We start from the raw sequence: 17,868 nt of genomic DNA, 5'->3' as shown, positions 1-17,868 counted from the left end.
TCAGAACTGCTATTATTATTTTCAGAAAAAATATGACACTAGTCACTTCTTCTGGAGAACAAAGCAAAATACTCTGAATTTTGGAGAGCTTTAAAATGTGACTGGAGTCCCTGACGCTTGACTAGAAGAAATGGATACACGAAAATGAAAACGAACGCTTGAGATGAGAACTGACGCCCCTGGATGCCTTGGGAATGGCATCCCTGACGTGACAGAGACAGAGGACTCACTGGAGCATATCGTCCCACACACAGTCACATACTGTAGGCTGATTACTGTCCCTACCCTCTCTGAGGCTGACAAAGTCTGTGCTTTTGTCTTCTTAGGGAAGGCCCCGAGAATTCCTCCAGGAATTACTTGTTATGTCATTACCTTAGGAGCGAAAGGGCTTAACGGAATTGTCTGGAAACTAACGTTTGTATTCATGTTCTGGTAAAAGCCACTGTTGGTCAACCCACGGCAGGCTTTTAACTTCAGGTCAAAATTTTATCAAAACCTAATATTGTAAAGTTCTAGAGAGAGACTCCAGGGAGCTTCACAATAGAGGAAAACAGACCTTCAAACTTTACCAAACCTGAAAAACAAGCCAAGATTCTTAGGTTTATCGGTTCTAGGAGTTGACGTCATGTCTCCTTCACCAAGAGGATGAATTGATGATGTCTCCCTCACTCAGAGGTGAAAGGTGGGGTCTGTCTGTCACTCACACACACCCTTCCTTCCCCAGAAACACCTCAGCCCTAAGCCTACAATCCATGCCTACAACCACAGCCACCTTTCAGAGTGCAGCAGACACAGCGTCACCCCAGGACACATGGGCGTTTGTTGTCCCCACGGCTCTGGGACTTTGCTGAATTTAGTTCTTACTAACATTTGGCATTGAAAGTTTACTCCTATGATATCCTGAAAAGTGTCAAAGTAAAAGGGCAGACCCAGAGCCACACTACAATTGATTATCTAGCTGACCCTTGCTCCCTGGGAATTAAGCCGAAAGGATAAGAACAAAAGTATAAGGGAAAAAAAAAAGTAAAATAAACTTGCATTAAGCACTGCTTTCTGCACATCGGCAGAAAGTCAATCCCATTGGGAATATAGTGGAAAGAACAGTCATCCAGGCGTGGAATTGACACAAGGCTCAATATCTGTTAGAGGTGTGGCCTTGGGAAGATGATCTTTTTTTGACCCTTAATTTCTTCAATTGCAAACTGAGACTAATAAGACACACTTCGACAAGTTTCATGAGGATTAAATTAGATAAAGTATGTCAAGCACCCACAAATATGCCAGTTTTGGCACACCCTGAGCTCTCAGCATGGGTTAGTTTCTAAGGTTACTGAGTTCCTTTCTGAAGCCATGTTGCTCCACAAACCTGGCACAAAACAAGTAGGAGCACAAGAAGCTTACCCCCAGAATTTTTCTAGAATTGGAAATTAGGAGCATTTGCTCAAAGACAGAGCAAGTACTTCTACTTAATATATAAGACCCAGGTCAAATTTTATTTCACATGTATGCTATCAAATAGCTTTCTGATTTTTTCCCACCCTTAGCTGGACTGGAATTTGACTAGCAGCTAAGGAGATGATGAATGGGTCGGTGGGCCCTTAATCAATACCTGAATATTTTTCTGAGTGAATCTTTTTTTTCCCCTTACGTTCATCAGTGTAACCTCTGGTGGGAGGAATTAGACATCGGGCATTCTGTCTCATGGACACAAAATGGATGAACTTAGACTCAACGACTTCTGAGAAGAAGCTGAGTCCATGCATCTCCTATGCTAAACAACTATTTAACCCAACAGAAATTAAGAGAGCATCCCTAAAAGAAGGGGAAAAGCAGCAAACCCACCTGCAGCAGACGCTCCTGCTCCTGTTGCCATTTTTCCTGTCGCCTGCGCTCCTCTTCTGGGTCCCAGGCCCAGAACTTAAACTGCTTAGAAGATAAAACCATGATCAAAATTCAGCCACATCCTCAAGGCCAGGCTGGGACAAGGGACACAATTAGCTCCCAGTCTGATACTCAGATGGACATGCAGAAGCAGAAGTCTTCCCATATCTAAAGGTACTCTTTGTTGGCAGAAACTACTTTTTTTTTCCTTTGGCCTTGCCACTTGGCATGCAGGATCTTAGTTCCTTGACTAGGGATTGAACTCATACCCTCTGCATTGGGAGCATGCAGTCTTAACTATTGGACTGCCAGGGAAGTTCCCCAGAAACCACTTTTTAGCCTTAGTCCATCTTTGGTTTCCTTCCAGAATGCTAGTATGATTCTGTGAACCTTTTTGGAGCTAATGAAAACACAAAGTAATTAGCCACTGGCATGGGAAGGCTTTTGTTTCCTTTCTCTTATCAGTGATCTCTTAAATGTATTCATGCTCCTGAGCATAAGAAACATTCTGTATATTGATCCTGGGGTCAAGCAAATAGGCGTGCTTATCTCAGCAGAACTGCCCAGGGCCTGCATAAGAAACATTCAAACACAAAGACTTTTTTTGTGTGTGTGGTCTTTTTTTCCCTATGTTATTTTATTTTTTTTATTGAAGGATAATTGCTTTACAGAATTGTGTTGTTTCCTGTCAAACCTCAACATGAATCAGCCATAGATATATATATATCCCCTCTCTTTTGAACCTCCCTCCCCATCTCCTGCCCCATCTCACCCCTCTAGATTGATACAGAGCCCCTGTTTGAGTTTGTTTTGGTCTTTTAAACAGGTTTTGTGTGTGTGTGTGTGTGAGTGTGAGTTGGGGAATCAAGTGAGTGAATGGAAATAATGGGAGCAGGATGCATAAACCAAGGCGGGCACCTGGGCCATGGAAGATGAATGAGATCGAGAGTCCAAGGGGGAAGAAAAATCATAACTGGTCCCTAAAGTCGGCCGAAGTGGACAGACTGTTGTATTTAAGGTTGGCCTCCCTTGTCACCCAGAATAGGTGCTGAGGAAATGAAGTCTCCCCGGTAACTGTGCTTCTTCACTCCCCTCTGTTCTGATGAGGTGGTTTTGGGAGCCACATAGCACTGTCTCAGAATCCTGAGAAGGAATCAGGTGAGGGTCAGGGAGTAGGGAGGAGGGGAAAGAGTCTGGGCTGATAGGTGGCAAGCAGACTCCACCTGCGGCGGCTGCCTGCAGAGCAGGACAGAATCAATCTCGTCCAAGGTTTCAAGGGGGCTTTCCTGGTGGTGGCTCAGAGGTTAAAGCGTCTGCCTCCAATGTGGGAGACCCGGGTTCGATCCCTGGGTTGGGAAGATCCCCTGGAGAAGGAAATGGCAATCCACTCCAGTATTCTTGCCTGGAGAATCCCATGGACGGAGAAGCCTAGTAGGTTACAGTCCTCAGGGTCGCAAAGAGTCGGACACGACTGAGCGACTTCACCTCACCTCACCTCAATGACTGCCCAAGATACCTGGGTCAGCCCACCTGCCATCCTCCCCTGCCCTCAGTGGATCACGTTACCACCCAGGAGCACAGTGCTGGTCTGGTCATGAAGCATCTTCAGGCTGAGAATGTGAGCCAGGCCATGAGTATGGCTTGGTTTTTAACCTTATAAAAATTTATAGCTTTAATGTATAGATGTGAAATGTGGGCCTCAACCGATACTCATGCTTGTGGGTCCTGCAAATGGTAGGGATGGCCACAAAAAGTCAAAAGAACATCAAATTTAGGTCAGCATTTTCAAGGAATTCACTTATATAGATCAGTAACTTGTCTCTTTCTTAGTCTATTTTCTATACCTTAGAAATAAGAATGTATCTCTTTAGGACACCCTTTCTTTCCACCCCTGCCCAGGGGGGACAAGAACAATCTGACAGTGTTGTTCCTGTGTCATTAAAATGGAAATCAATGAATTATGTTATACTGGGTGATCGCGACCCTTCTCCATCCTGCACAGGCACTTAGGAATTCCTAAGGTGAGACAAGTCACCCACAGAGAAGAATTAGTTTTGGCTATGGTGGGCCTCTTGGATCAGCCATCGGGAAGGATTCGCTCATGTATCAAGCACTATGCTAAAGGTTTGTGTGTAATTATTTCAAATGAAGCTCGTAGCACCCTGAAAGGAAAGCATTACTATCTCATTGTATGATCAAGGAAGACAAGTTTCAGAAAAGATATATATTACCTTCAGGGTCATATGGTTAGCAAGTCTGTAATCAAAGGTACAACAACGATTGTGTGGTGACACCTGGGTAGCTCCAGAAATGTTACCATTGACTGTCCCGAAGAGGAAGGCTCCAGATCCGATGGGACTTTCAGAGAGTGACTAAGGGTGACAGGCCCAGCACCAGAAACACTCAGCTCAGAGAAGAGTCAGGTCTACAGAGAGTGTTCAGGCATAATTTGGGAGCAGGGAATTTTTAGTGTCATGTGTCTTGACATTTTAATTAGCAAAGGCTTTTTTTTTATTTCATCAAAATAAAAAATTGAAAACTAAATGTACAGTTAATATTATTCAAGATACTGACTGTGAGGAGTATAACTCAGACAGCATGGGTCACAAAGACATGGTCCAGGCTGAGCCCTATAGCACACTGTGTTACTGTACTGTCCCATTGAGAAAAAAAGTTTTGAAAAGTAATTTTTTTAAATTAAAAAATTTAAAAATGATTTTTGAATGCTTACAGAAGTTACATATTTTATTACTTTTTACAAATATAAACAACCGAGATGACTTGACGTCATCTCGGTTGTTTCTTTTTGATTTTACTTTCCTGACTCACCATTTTGTTCTCAACTTTGCAAAACGATAATCCGTGTCTTTCTTCATGATTCAACTGACAGCATTATACATGACTTACAAATATTCTTTTCTAATCAAAAGTTTGGAGCCTATTTTGGATTGAATCTTAAGTGAATTAAATAGCTTATAAATTAAAATCCACCAAATGCATGATCTTATTTCTTAACAGGAGTTACTTACAGGTGTAGTTACAGGTGACTTTTCACTACTTGGAGAATCCACTGTACAGAAAGAAAGGGAAAAAAGATCACAAGGTGAGTAGCTTCTAATTGTCTTTCTTTTTGATCCTCTTCAGTGAAGTGTGGTTCCTATGTCAGCTTCAAACCAACTTTTTTTTTGGTAAGCGAGAGCACTAGAGAATCATAATAAAGCAGGCCTCTGAAGCAGCTTGTACCCATCACCAAGAGAAGTCACGACCAGTATAATACGATTGATTACATCAATGAGCACCAGGCACTAGACTACAGGAAGCAAAATCTATCCCTCGGAGTGCTGCTTTTAATGCACCTTGCACTCTGGCTTGACTGACAGCACCCCCCGTCTCACGTGGAGAAGGAGCGGGCAAAGGGGCTGGATGTCATCAGGAGGTAGAAAGGGAGACACAGTTAACAAGAGAACCGCAACCAGTTCCTGCTAAGTGCTTCTAATTTTTATTTAAGAAGAAGAAGAGGACCATAAAGAAAGAGGTAAATATCGTTTCTTTGGATTTTCAAAATCAAAGTACAATTCCATGAATTTTCCTCCCAATGTTAGTATTAACTGGTGCTGATATCAAAAGAATTAACTCTGCTTAACTGTGTGCCCGAAACAAGTCTTCCACGCCCCCTCTGGAATCAGAAGTGAAGAAAAGTACCAGATAGCATTGGTTGCCCACAACACGGATTTTTGCACAAAAGAAACAGAGCTCCCCAGTATGCATTTTACCTGACTGGGAGAAAAACTGGGAACGTCGCCAAGAGTTCTGAACTCTCAGCGGAATGCTGGCAGTGCCAGGCGACTCTAGATGAGATGGCAGAACAGAACAAACAGAAAACCATGAAAACAGGGGTGAGACTTGAATAGAACTGTGCTCCCAAGTACTGCTCAGGCAGTAATGTGGGCAATGGGGAGCAGCTGGAAACACACGTGAAGCTTCACTTGTTCGCCCGCTGTTCACCTCCCACTGTGCCCCGCAGTCCCAGTTGGGGACCCCTATCATAGATGTTCTTTGTGAGTACCCGTATTTAAGAATCTAAATATCACAATAAAACAGTCACACAACCCAAAGATGTGGACAAAAGTCCATAGATGGGCAAGTTTATGCTATTGTTTGTCTTTGGTTTTGGTTTGGATTTTAGGGGCTCATACTTTAAGGTGCTGAATCTCAATATGGAGGGAGAATGTGCTATGCAAGGGCAAAATGCATAGCTGACATTGCTTTTGGAGAGCACTAGAAACAAGTATAAAAGACAGGAGAGATGAGTTCAATTATTTTTATACACTTTATAAAGGTTACTATGGAAGTCTGTGGTGGCAGTTACATATGCGTGCAGCAAAAGGATGTATATGTGTGTATCTCTAATGGGGTAGCAGCGAACAGACAGAAGCTCAAGGCAAGCATTTGCATCCTGAACGTTTGTGCTGGGCTCATCTGTCATCATTCTCGATGCAAATAAAGACATCAGTTTTTAAAATGTGCACATATTTCCCTGAAACATCCATTTGAGCTATTTTTCTACTGTTGGGAGACAGTTGAGAAAAGGAAATTGTCATCTTTAAATGCATTTCATGAATGTTTTTGGAGTATTTAGAGACTATTTATGCACTGTGTATGTTGGAGGGAAATCTGTGGAGCATCACTAGGGCCTCCAGTAGGTCTGTGGTAGCCTGTCTGATCAGCCGAGAGACAGAGGACTCAGTGGTGATGGTGGTGACATCAACGTCCTGGGGACAGAATATCAAGTGTGGCTCCCAGACTCCTGATCCCAACCCTACAGGCTCCTCTGGACTTGATGTGCAGCCTCTGACTAGTCACTTACATGTGCACTGACTTTTTCTATCTGGGCAGAGCCCTATACTTCCCCCTAAATTAAAGACAAATCATGTCTTTGAAGAATACATTGATTAGAGGCCTTTTGCTTCTTGAAAGATACAAAGAAAGAACTTACCAAACAAGTATCACTGTTACTTTTACATCTACCAGTGATGTCCTTGGTGCACAATTTAAACACATCCTTCAAGCCAGAAGTTTCCAGAGTATGATCCCTGTGTCTGTGGCATCAGCCTCAACTTGGGGAACTTGCTAGAAATGCAAATACTGTGGCCCCAGGCCTGACCCACTGAATCAGACACGGCAGGGGTGGAACCCAGAGGTCTGTGTTTTAACCGGTCCTACAGAGGACCCTGTCACATACTCGTGCTTGAAAATCACTGCTTAAGCTATATCTCTATAATACAAACACTCCTCTTTGCAGGAGAGCATCTGAGAAAGGTTTATTTCTGCCTGGCACCTTGCTTTACACTTCTACTCCTATTCAACTGTTCTGCAGCTCCTAGATTATATTATAGTGCTTATTCTGGGCCAGGTATTAAGCTAAATGCTTTTTATCTCTCTCTTTTTTTGTTTATCCTATCTAATTCTTCCAATGGCCCTATGAAGTTTGAACTATTATTATTTCCAGTTTACAGATGACAGAGATTAGAACGAACTTAGTGGGTAAAATCACACAGATAAGAACCAGAAGAGACAGGATCTGAATGTGGGCCTTCTGTCAGAGCCTGCAGCTGTAATTACAGTTCCATGAGCCAGACAAGAACTTGGAACACGTGTACGACAAATATAATCTCATCTTGAAGAATGATTTTGGAAATGCTCCAGTGCTACTGAATGTTATTTTTTAATCATTCGCCTCAGATGAAGCATGAAGTAAAGTCCCTTAATTCAACAGCACATTTTACAAAACTGAAATGCCTTTCAACAGATGAGACAGAAAAATACATAAGACAGAAAAACTAATTAATATGGCTTAAAATATCTATTTCCTCTTTATATTACTTATGTACAAAAAAGTGCTAGAGATAGGGCAGAATTAAAATCTAAATGTGAACAATTCTTGGCCCAGTTGGGAGAATTTATTTTTGTCCATTCCCTTCAGGACAGGAGGGCTGACAAATTTGAATCAAATGCTTTGCAGATAGTATTAAACTTGTTTCCACATTTAGAAGAAGTTAGTGATCGTCAGTACCTGTGCCAATTAATTCCCTCCCGAGTACTTCCTGTTATGCAGTTAGAGCCTAACTTATTTCCCAGCCGTCAACAAAGACTAACGGAAGCCAACTCAGATTCTGCCAAACAGCTGCCCAGCGTGGAAAAGAAAAGTAACAAATCCCCAGTCACAATGACCTGTACAATCTTTCTTTGCCTGGATTGATAAATCTATAAAATATACTAGGGAAAGTACATTAAAAAAACAAACAAACAAACAAGAAATCTTAATAGTTTTTGCCTCCTGAAGTCTAGCCATTTTCACATCACACCGGTAAAGAGAAAGAACTCACAGCAGTAAAGCCAGTGGTCTGTCTCTTGTGAAGCAGTCCCTACAAATCACGGATCCTCAAGACCCATCCCTTCACTGTTCACATCCTTAGGGCTCCTTTTTAGTGGCGTGGGAACATGCAGTCCTTACCAAGGTAAAGGGATTCAAGCTGGGCTTCTAAAGAGCCAAGGGGGTGAATTCACAAGTAAACAGGGCCTAAAACCCTGGGGAGTTTGCAGTAGTCACTGTCATTCTAACCCCTTCACAGGTCCTAAACACCCAATGTTTTTTGTCGCTACCACTCTCCACATTATACCAAATATATTCAAATGTATCAAACAAATGATTTATATTAAGATATATCCTCAGTCTATATATATATGTACAATAGGTGTATATATGTGTGTGTGTATATAAATATTCTTGGCCTAAAGATTTTTGGAAAGATTAAAGTTTTGCTTATGAGTAACACATTTAAACTATGATCATGAATGATTTCTCAGTAATCATGCATATCCAGGAACTATTATGGAGTAAGGAAATCTGACTTCCTTCCAAAATCATGGTCAAATCATTGTCAATTGTTTTCAAATTAAATGAGTATTTTTAAGAAGACTACAGATTAATAATTAACAATTAATGAAGCTGACATGATAAAACTATTAATATTACTGATTTTTTATCCTGTAATTTTTAAAACGTTTTAGAGGCAATACAAACTATTTTCAGGTATTAAACACTTGTGTAGGCCCTACTGTGTCTGACAAAATGGTCCCAGCAGCTGGGGTTCCTGGTTAAGCCAAATAAAGAATGTAGCCCCAGATCTCATTCTGATGTTATTAATTCAGCCATCATGGACTCTGGGAAAACCCAATAGCTAAAGGTACATCAACATAAAAAAAGGAATCTGTCTTTATAATAAAGACTATTTCACTACAAATGGGCCCAGCAGAACATGTAGAACTAAAACAAAACATTTCCTTCTTTTTACCTTGAGAATTGAGATTTGGCAAAGGTGACTGGTTGGTTTCAGGCATTTTGTCTAGAAATGGAAACGTCAGGGTTGCTTCTGGCTCGGGAGATTTTGGCTTTACCACCTGGAACACAGGCAACAGATGTAAACATCACAGGTACTGGCCATTAACAAGAGCACAGGTGGAATAAAATTTAAGGGTCCACGGCCATTACATACGTAAACAAGCCCAAACATTGAAAGTATAAATAGAAAATGTTGTCCCTTCTCCAAACCCCCTTCATGCTTTCTACATTAATACAGAGTTCAGTTTTTCATAGAAGTCAAACTACAGCATAAAAATTTGATGATCACTTTGTTTCAAATTTGATGATCACTTTTCTTCAGACTCAGAAGACAACGTTCTGTCTTTGAGATCATGCATCACTCTGCCTTGTTTTCTCACTGGAATTCACCACAGTTTCGTGGTACTAGATAATACTGAATTTGTAATGTCAGGAAGACGTTCCACATAAGATTAATTTTTTTTTAAACTATGTTAGTGTTAAATATTAAAGTAATATTACCTTCTAATGGGCATTATTCTTAAGATGCTACGTAACTTCCTACAAAGTTGTGCAAAGCACATTAAAGACAATATACTGTGCTTGTTGACGAAGAAGTATTATTGTAAATAACCGGATATCAAACAGTGCCACAGGGACATTGCCCTTAAGGGATTTTTGAAGCTGGTTAGCCCACATAACCTTACGGTAAATAGTTCCAAAATTACAGGCTTAAAAAATTTTTATGTTTGGTTTGTAAAAATAGATGTTTCTGGTTATTGCTGTTGAATGGCCTTTGGTAGAACACCTCCTTCCGATTTGTTGCTTCTAATCAACTGATTGCTGACGGAACAGATAACCACACTGACAGCTAATATTAAGAGTCAGAGATTGGCATGAGAAGCGTGGCTGTGTTAGTTCATGTCCTTTCAGCTCTTACAGGACCTTCTCTGATTCATTGGCTGGTGGCCTTGAAGAGATTAATTGGATGGCCAGTGGGTCAGTGAGGGTCTAGGGCACTCGTTTCATCATAGGCTTATCTCTTGTTTGGTCCTCAGGACGATTCAATGTCTAGAATTTCTTCTCAGTAGGATTTTATTTTTCTTGATGACTCTAATACATTCAACCCTAGTGGAATCCTGAGGACAATACAGTGAGTCATTCTGTATTATGGAGGTCAAGCAAGTGTCCAAATGAACTTCCGTGTTAAACATGCAGCAAAACTTAAGACCAAGACTTACCAAAGTTGACAACCCTCAAATCTTAACCTCATACCATTTTCCCCATAGTGGAGTCTTGACACAAACCTGTGTCAGATAAAGCCTGACTGTAAGTGAAATAGTTAATCATCAGCAGAAATGCTCAAAATAACCACTATGTAAAAGGTCAGCCTGTGTGCATTGCTACTTGGATTTATAAAAGCAACACTCTCAAAGGAAGTCAGAAAATAAAAGCTATTGCAACCACTGTCATCATCTTGCCTTCTTTCTCTAAAAGATAACTGTGAGATAGGGAAAGGAGAAATTCACACGGTGTGAAAAGCATTCGGTCCAAAGACCATTATTCCATTTGCTAATCAACTAGCTGAAATTCTTAAGCTGGGGTCCACAGAGAAGAATTCTTGTGATTATATGTACTTTGTACCACTTGATACCAAGGAAAACCTGGTAATCCTGTTCATTTTATGGTTTAAACAATATTATTCTGAGAACACTGTTTGCCAGATAGACAAAGGGTCCATGGTGCGTGAATGTACACACACACAGAGTTAAGAACCCTTGAAAACAATTTTTTCATAGTCCTTATAGAAGGGACTCGAGCGCTCTCTTGCCCCTTCTGCCAAGTGAAGATAGAGCAAAAGGATGGCCGCCTATGAACCAGGAAGCGGATTCTCACCAGACACCAAATCCGCGGGTGCCTTGATCTCGGACCTCCCAGCTCTAGAACTGAGAGAAACATTTCTGTTGTTTATAAGCCACCCGGACTATGGGTTTCTGTTATAGCAGCCCAAATGGACTATACAGACATCCTTCTACATACACTTATTTTTTTTTTTCCAATGAACATGTATTATATTTGTCTTTAGAAAAGTATACATTTTAAAGATAGGAAAAAAGATCGGGAGAGAAAATAAACCTTCACTGTGAAGTGGTGCCGCGGCAGCAGCGTGAAGCCGCGAGAAGCCGCGAGAACTGCGGGCATATCGGCTTCAGTCCACCTCACCTTTTGTGACAGCACCAGCTCCACCTTGCCACTCATTTCATTTTCTGGCTGCTTCTGCTCTTTCTCTTCTGGCTCCTCATGCTTCAGCTGAGGGCTGGGCGCAAGCTCCACAAAGGCCACGGTCGGGCTGGATCTGGTCACAGTTGTTGTAAAAAGCTGTGGCTCTGAAATGGAGTTACATTCAGAAACATAAAGGAGATGAACACTGTATAAAGGCTCCGTTCTGCCATGCCACATGCACACTGGGTACATATCTTGTCCCGGGCAACCTGGAGCTGGATCACAGTGCGGTAAGAGGTACAGAAGAGCCTCGGATGCTAGGATTGTCTAGGCTTTTTCATGGTATTTAAAAAATCAAGCAACATATATCAAAGAATACCATTATGAAAACCTAAGTTCTGAATAAGAGTCCCAGTTTACAAAGGAATAACACTACATGAAACAAAATGCTGACATAGAATATTAAGAGAGGTGGGTTGGATAGGAGAACATTTACAGATAATTTCTATCTAAATTTCTATCCAAATGAGCGGCAACCTGACTCTTCCTTTTGTATTTCAATACTCCTTTTCAACACCAAGTTTTTGTAACTGGAATGTGTTAAGGGTTGTGTAGTTTATATAATGCAATGAAAGTTGTGTTCTTGAATATATAAAGTGGGTGAAAAAGTCACCATCTGAAGGGGCATACTGAAGTGTGGAGGTACAGTCTAGTTTGAAAAAGTATATGCTAATGTTTAGTAATGACATTTCATTTATTTTAAGATGCTGTTTTAAAAATAATTTGGTATTAAAGGAGGATGAGATGTTTTCATGTTTTATCAAAAGAAAAATGTGTTTAAAATACTGAGAAATACTGCTTTAGGAAGAGTGAGTCTCTATTTGAACTTATGATTCATATTTGCTACATTATCTTATTCTTTCAAATTATTCACCAGTTTTGCTGTTTCAGGATCTATTTTTATGATATATTTTAGATCTGTTGTATCTATTGGTATTACTGTGTTAAATATAACATTGTTTTTAGCATTACTTATTTTGAGAAATATAATCTCTTTGTAATGATGGAGATGAACTTTCAAAAACAAAAGAAGGAAGCAAAGATGCATAAAGCCTTCTTTTTCACAAGATAAATCATTCCCCCAGGATGCCACTAGGTGGCAGGACAACCACACCAGTTAGAGACTTGCCTCATTCATTACCCTTTTTATTTTCAATATAGTTTAAGAGTTATGATTTATCTTTAAACCTAGTCTGTTATGAAAACAAACCTGATGGGGCGACTTCTGTATTCCCTTTTCCTGTTTCTTCACCATCATTTTCATCTTCTTGACTGTTGGCTTCAGTTTCTTCAGTGGTTGCCTAAAAAGAAAGATTTTCCCACTTTGAATAAATTATCCCTTTGAAGGTTCTAAAGCGTAAAGGATTCCTTTCTGTTTTTTCAAGTAGTAATCTTTAGGCCAACAAGGCAAGCTGCCTATATGAATTCAGTCTCTTCTATTTCCAAGGCAGCGTCACGTGAAAGGCTGGTTTTGTCCGGAGACGTTCCGCAAAGGAGAACAGAAGTGCTGAAGCGGCAGCACTTCGTGAAAGCACACACACCCACTACTCCAGCCTCTCTGACTGCCTCCAATGCACATCCCCACTTTTCCCTTCCTTTCACCACCGAATTCTCAAAATCGTAGATTCTACCCACTTGCTCCCAAATGCCTTTAAAGTTGGCTTAGGGTCATATCACCAGTGAAAAAAAAATATTTCAACGTTGCAATTAACCTCTCAGTAGCTTGCCTTCAGCACAGACACCAGTGGCACTTAGCACTGTGCATTTTATTCCCAGAGTTCTCTCCCTTCCTGGGCTCTCAGCAACTCTCTGTTAGCCAAGTTCTGATCCCCATTCTCTCTCTCCTTCCTTCCCTTCCTCCTCTTCTTTCACTGGTTATTCCTTTAAAATATGGGTCATTCCTAAAAACTTCAACTATTTGCCTCCATCAGGATCACCTTCAAATGCATCCAATTTTCCCATGAATTCATCACGACATTCTCTATCCCTTTATGACTTGTACTTTCATCTCCAGTCCCGAGAGTCCATTAGAGCTTCAGTTCAGCTGAGCTGACCATCAGCATCATGGTAAATGATGCTCATCCTCCAAATCTGATACTTTCTGTTTATGGCATTTGTTTCCCCCAACATACAAACTAATCTTTGAAGTGTTTCTTGACTCATACTTCAAAAGGGTCCATCTTTTGTCAAGTCTAACACAATAGTCTTCATGTGCATCTCCTCCTGTTTCTACAACCAGGGCCCAAGGTTCCTTGTTCTTCCACTAAGGTGACTCTTTGATTTGTTGTCTAACCACCTGGCACATCACCATGATGCTCCTCTCCCTCATTAGTACCTCAATTGTATCAGTTTTATGCTTGATGGAATTAATAACCTTAAAAGAATGTGAAACAACCTAAATGACCAACAGTTGGCAAATGGTTGAATGAATTACTGTATATCTGTAAAAGGAAACAGTGTGTAGTTGTAAAAGTGCTAAGCAATAGTTAATGATATGTGAAAATACTATCTAATGTTAAGAAAATGTGATGTGTACATATAGTATGATGCCTACATATGTAAGATTTTATATATGCTATGTGTATGCAGGGACATACTTGCTAGTAAGTGTATGAAAATTATATAAGAAGACAGTAAGGAAATACGCTAAAATGTTAATAGTGATTATTTTTAATGTTCTTAAATTTTGGATGACTTTTTCTTCTTTTAAAATGTATTTTCTGTATTCCAAAGTGTTCCATGATTACTATGTCATGTATTGCTTCTGTAATGAGAAAACAAAATCAGTGTAACTTTAAATTACCTTCAGTTGGAAGCCAGTTGACTCTAGAGGGAATTCCAAAATTCCCCCAGTGATATTACAGTAAATGAAAAATAAATAAAAGTCTGAATTAAATGTGGGCTAGAATATCCCTCAATAACCAAAGAGAATAAGTTAAAGACTATGGTGCTTTTTCGTAACAGTGTCTTATTGTAAAGGGCTTAAGTTCAATTTTTAAGTGTGTATGAATATTTTATAAATTTTAAGAGGTTTTTAAGAGAAAGAATAAAACTGGTTTCAGAAAAGGCATTATTAAATACTTTGTAAAATACTGCTGTGGGGTCTCAAAAACCTATGAATTTATTGGTCTCTCACAAGTATACATATTTTACTCATAAATCAAAGTTTCTCTTTCAAGTTACAAAAAATGAAAGCCATTTAAAGTAAATGCTTTGGTGGAAAGTGTTACTTAATTCTTTAAAAATAAAGAAAATTTATGCAAAGATGTAAGAATGGTTCAACATATGCAAGTTGATAAATGTGATACATCATGTTAATACAATGAAGATAAAAATGATATGATCATCTCAACAGAAAAAGCACTTGACAAAATTCAACATGCTTTCATGATAAAAACTCTCAACAAATTAGGTATAGAAGAATGCTGTTCAGTTGCTCAGTTTATGTCTGACTTTTATGATCCCATGGACTGTAGCCTGCCAGACTCCTCTCTGTCCATAGGATATTTCAGGTAAGAATACTAGAGAGCGTTGCCATTTCCCTCTCCAGAGGATCTTACCGACCCAGGGATCAAACCTGCATCTCCTGCACTGTAGGCAGATTCTTTATCACTGAGTCACCACGGGAAGCCCATAGAAGGATGTACCTCAACATAATAAAGGCCATAACTCAAAAGCTCATAACTTACATCATACTTAATGGAAAAAAGCTGAAAGCTTTTCCTCTATGATCAGAGCAAGCCAAGGCTGCCCACTCTCACCACTTCTATTCAACACAGTACTGGAAGATCTAGCCAGAACAACTAGGCAAGAAAAAGAAAGAAAAGACATGAAAATTGGGAATAAAGAAGTAAAATTGTTCCTGTTTGCAGACGAAATGATCCTGTATACTGAAAACCCTAAAGACTTCCCCACTCCCTCAAAATGTTAAAACTAAAAATGGAGTCAGTAAAGTCGCAGGATACAAAATCAATACAGAACTATACAAAAATTAAATTTTAAAAAATCCTACTTACAATAGCATCAAAAAAATAAAATACTTAGGAATAAATTTAACCAAAAGGTAGAAGATATGTGCACTGAAAATGATAAAACATTGATGAAAGAAATTGAAGACACAAATAAATGGAAAATTTTCTTGTATTCATCAATTGGAAGAAATAATATTATTAAAATATCCACATTACCCAAAGCAATCTATAGATTTAATGCAATCTCTATCAAAATTCTAACAGAGTCTTGCATTTCTGTATTTTTCACAGAAATAGGAAAAAACAACTATAAAATTCATATGGAAATACAAAGGACCCAAAATAGCTAAAGCAATCTTGAATAAGAAGAAGAAAGCTGGAAGCATCACATGTCTTGATTTCAAACTATATTACCAAGCTACATCAATCAAAACAGTTTGGTACTGGCATAAAAGCAGACACAAAGATCAATGGAATAGAACAGAGAACCCAGAAATCAACCCACACTTTTACAGTCAACTCATTTTTGACAGAGACACCAAGAAAACAAAATGGGTAAAGGACAGTCTTTTCAATAAATGGTGTTGGAAACACTGGATATTGACATGCCAAACAATGAAATTTTACACCATACACCAAAATCAATGATTAAATGGATTAAAGACTTAAAAGTAAGACCTGAAGCCACAAAACTCCTGGAAGAAAACAGGGGGAAACCTCCCTGGAACTGGTGTTGGCAATGATTTTTTAGATTTGACACCAAAAGCGCAGGCAATAAAAGCAAAAATAAAAAGTGGGACTACATCAAACTAAAAAGTTTCTGCACAGCAAAGGGAAGAATAAAACAAAAGGTCAATCTATAGAATGGAAGAAAATATTTACTAATCTTACATCCAATAGGGGATTGATATCCAAAATATATAAGGAACTCTAACAACTCAACAGCACCCCCCCCAATAACCCAATTTAAGAAATAGCAAAAGGACATGAATGACAGTTTTCCAAAGATATAACAAATGGCCAGCTGAAGTCAGGAATATGAAAAGATGCTCAGCTTCACTAATCATTAAGTCCAAACCACAGTAAGACATCACCTCACACCTATTAGGGATCATTACTATCAAAAAGGTCAAAAGATGAAAAGTGTTGCTGAGAATGTGCAGTAAAGGGAACCACTGTACACTGACGGTGGGCATGTAAATTGGTACAGCCATTATGGAAAACATCGGAGGGGGTTTCAAAATTAAAACTAGAATGATCCTATGATTCAGCAATTTTACTTCTGGGTAAAGTAAAGGTACCCAAAGGAAATGAAATCAGTATCTCGAAGATATATCTTATTTCCATGTTCACTACAGCATTATTGACAATAATCAAGATATGGAAATAAGTGTAGATGGATGAACAGATAAAGAAAACATGAGTGTCTATATATTATTCATATATTCAGATATAGAAATATGAATATTATACACACATATAGTTTGTATATGTACACAAATATTAATATTTTACACACATATATAGTGGGACATTATTGAGCCTTAAAAAAGAAGAAAATCCTGCCATTTGTGACAATATGGAAGAACCTAGAGAACATTATGCTGAATGAAATAAGCCAGGCACAGAAAGACAAATATTGCATGATGTCAGTTATATATGGAATCTAAAAAGTTAGATGTATCTTACGTCAATAAGACATATCCTGACTTAGAGATGCTCAAACGTGGCAAATATGCCTCTTGGAACCAATGAAATACGATAATCCATTAAGACCTTTAGGTACATTTGTGATGCTATGATGCCAAGGAGACAAAGTCCTCAAGCACTTCTTCACTAAGGGTTATCTTACTAGCACACCTCACCCCAGTAATATTTTACTTACGCATGACTAACGCAGAACTTCGACTTTCAAGAATGCTTACGTGGGAATTCCCTGGTGATGCAGTGGCTAAGACTCTGTACTCCCAATGCAGGGGGCCCAGGCTAAACCCCTGGTCAGGGAACTAGATCCCCCCCCCAACATGCTGCAAATGAGAGTTCGCACGCTGCAGTGAAGATCGAAGATCCTGCATGCCACAACTAAGACCCCGTGCAGCCCAATAAATAAATAAATATATAAAAAGGGATGCTCACATTTCTGGATGCAAATTCTATGTGGCTTAACACTCAAATACTGAACGCTCAGATGACCCAATTTATCTTCCCTTAAAATGGTGCTTTAAAGATTCCACACTGTTGTCACTGTAGCCACAATCAACATTTACTGGATTTTCCATGTGTTAGCACTTGACATGGATTATCTTCCTTGGTCCTCAGAGCAAGCCTACAGAGGTATCTACAGGTATGATT

General features: G+C 39.4%; 1 protein-coding gene across 48 annotated transcripts in view; it reads right to left on the bottom strand.

Moving 5' to 3' along the window:
* LIMCH1 (LIM and calponin homology domains 1) overlaps positions 1-17,868 on the bottom strand; it is a 352,732-nt gene that overhangs the window by 19,513 nt on the left and 315,351 nt on the right. For 21 of the 48 annotated variants that reach the window (XM_027970953.2, XM_027970958.2, XM_027970956.2 and 18 more), the window contains 5 exons: positions 12,756-12,846; positions 11,486-11,649; positions 9,237-9,342; positions 4,911-4,951; positions 1,843-1,923 (listed from right to left, as the gene is read on the bottom strand). In XM_027970953.2, the coding sequence (XP_027826754.1) occupies positions 1,843-1,923; positions 4,911-4,951; positions 9,237-9,342; positions 11,486-11,649; positions 12,756-12,846 (483 nt within the window). Of the gene's footprint in view, positions 1-1,842; positions 1,927-4,910; positions 4,952-5,654; positions 5,730-9,236; positions 9,343-11,485; positions 11,650-12,755; positions 12,847-17,868 lie in introns of all 48 variants that reach the window. The other 27 variants (XM_027970952.2, XM_060417004.1, XM_060417002.1 and 24 more) reach the window with 3 other exon arrangements.

This window comes from Ovis aries, chromosome 6 (assembly GCF_016772045.2).
Source record: "Ovis aries strain OAR_USU_Benz2616 breed Rambouillet chromosome 6, ARS-UI_Ramb_v3.0, whole genome shotgun sequence".
Lineage (NCBI taxonomy): Eukaryota > Metazoa > Chordata > Mammalia > Artiodactyla > Bovidae > Ovis > Ovis aries.
This window is presented reverse-complemented; position numbering and strand designations above follow the sequence as displayed.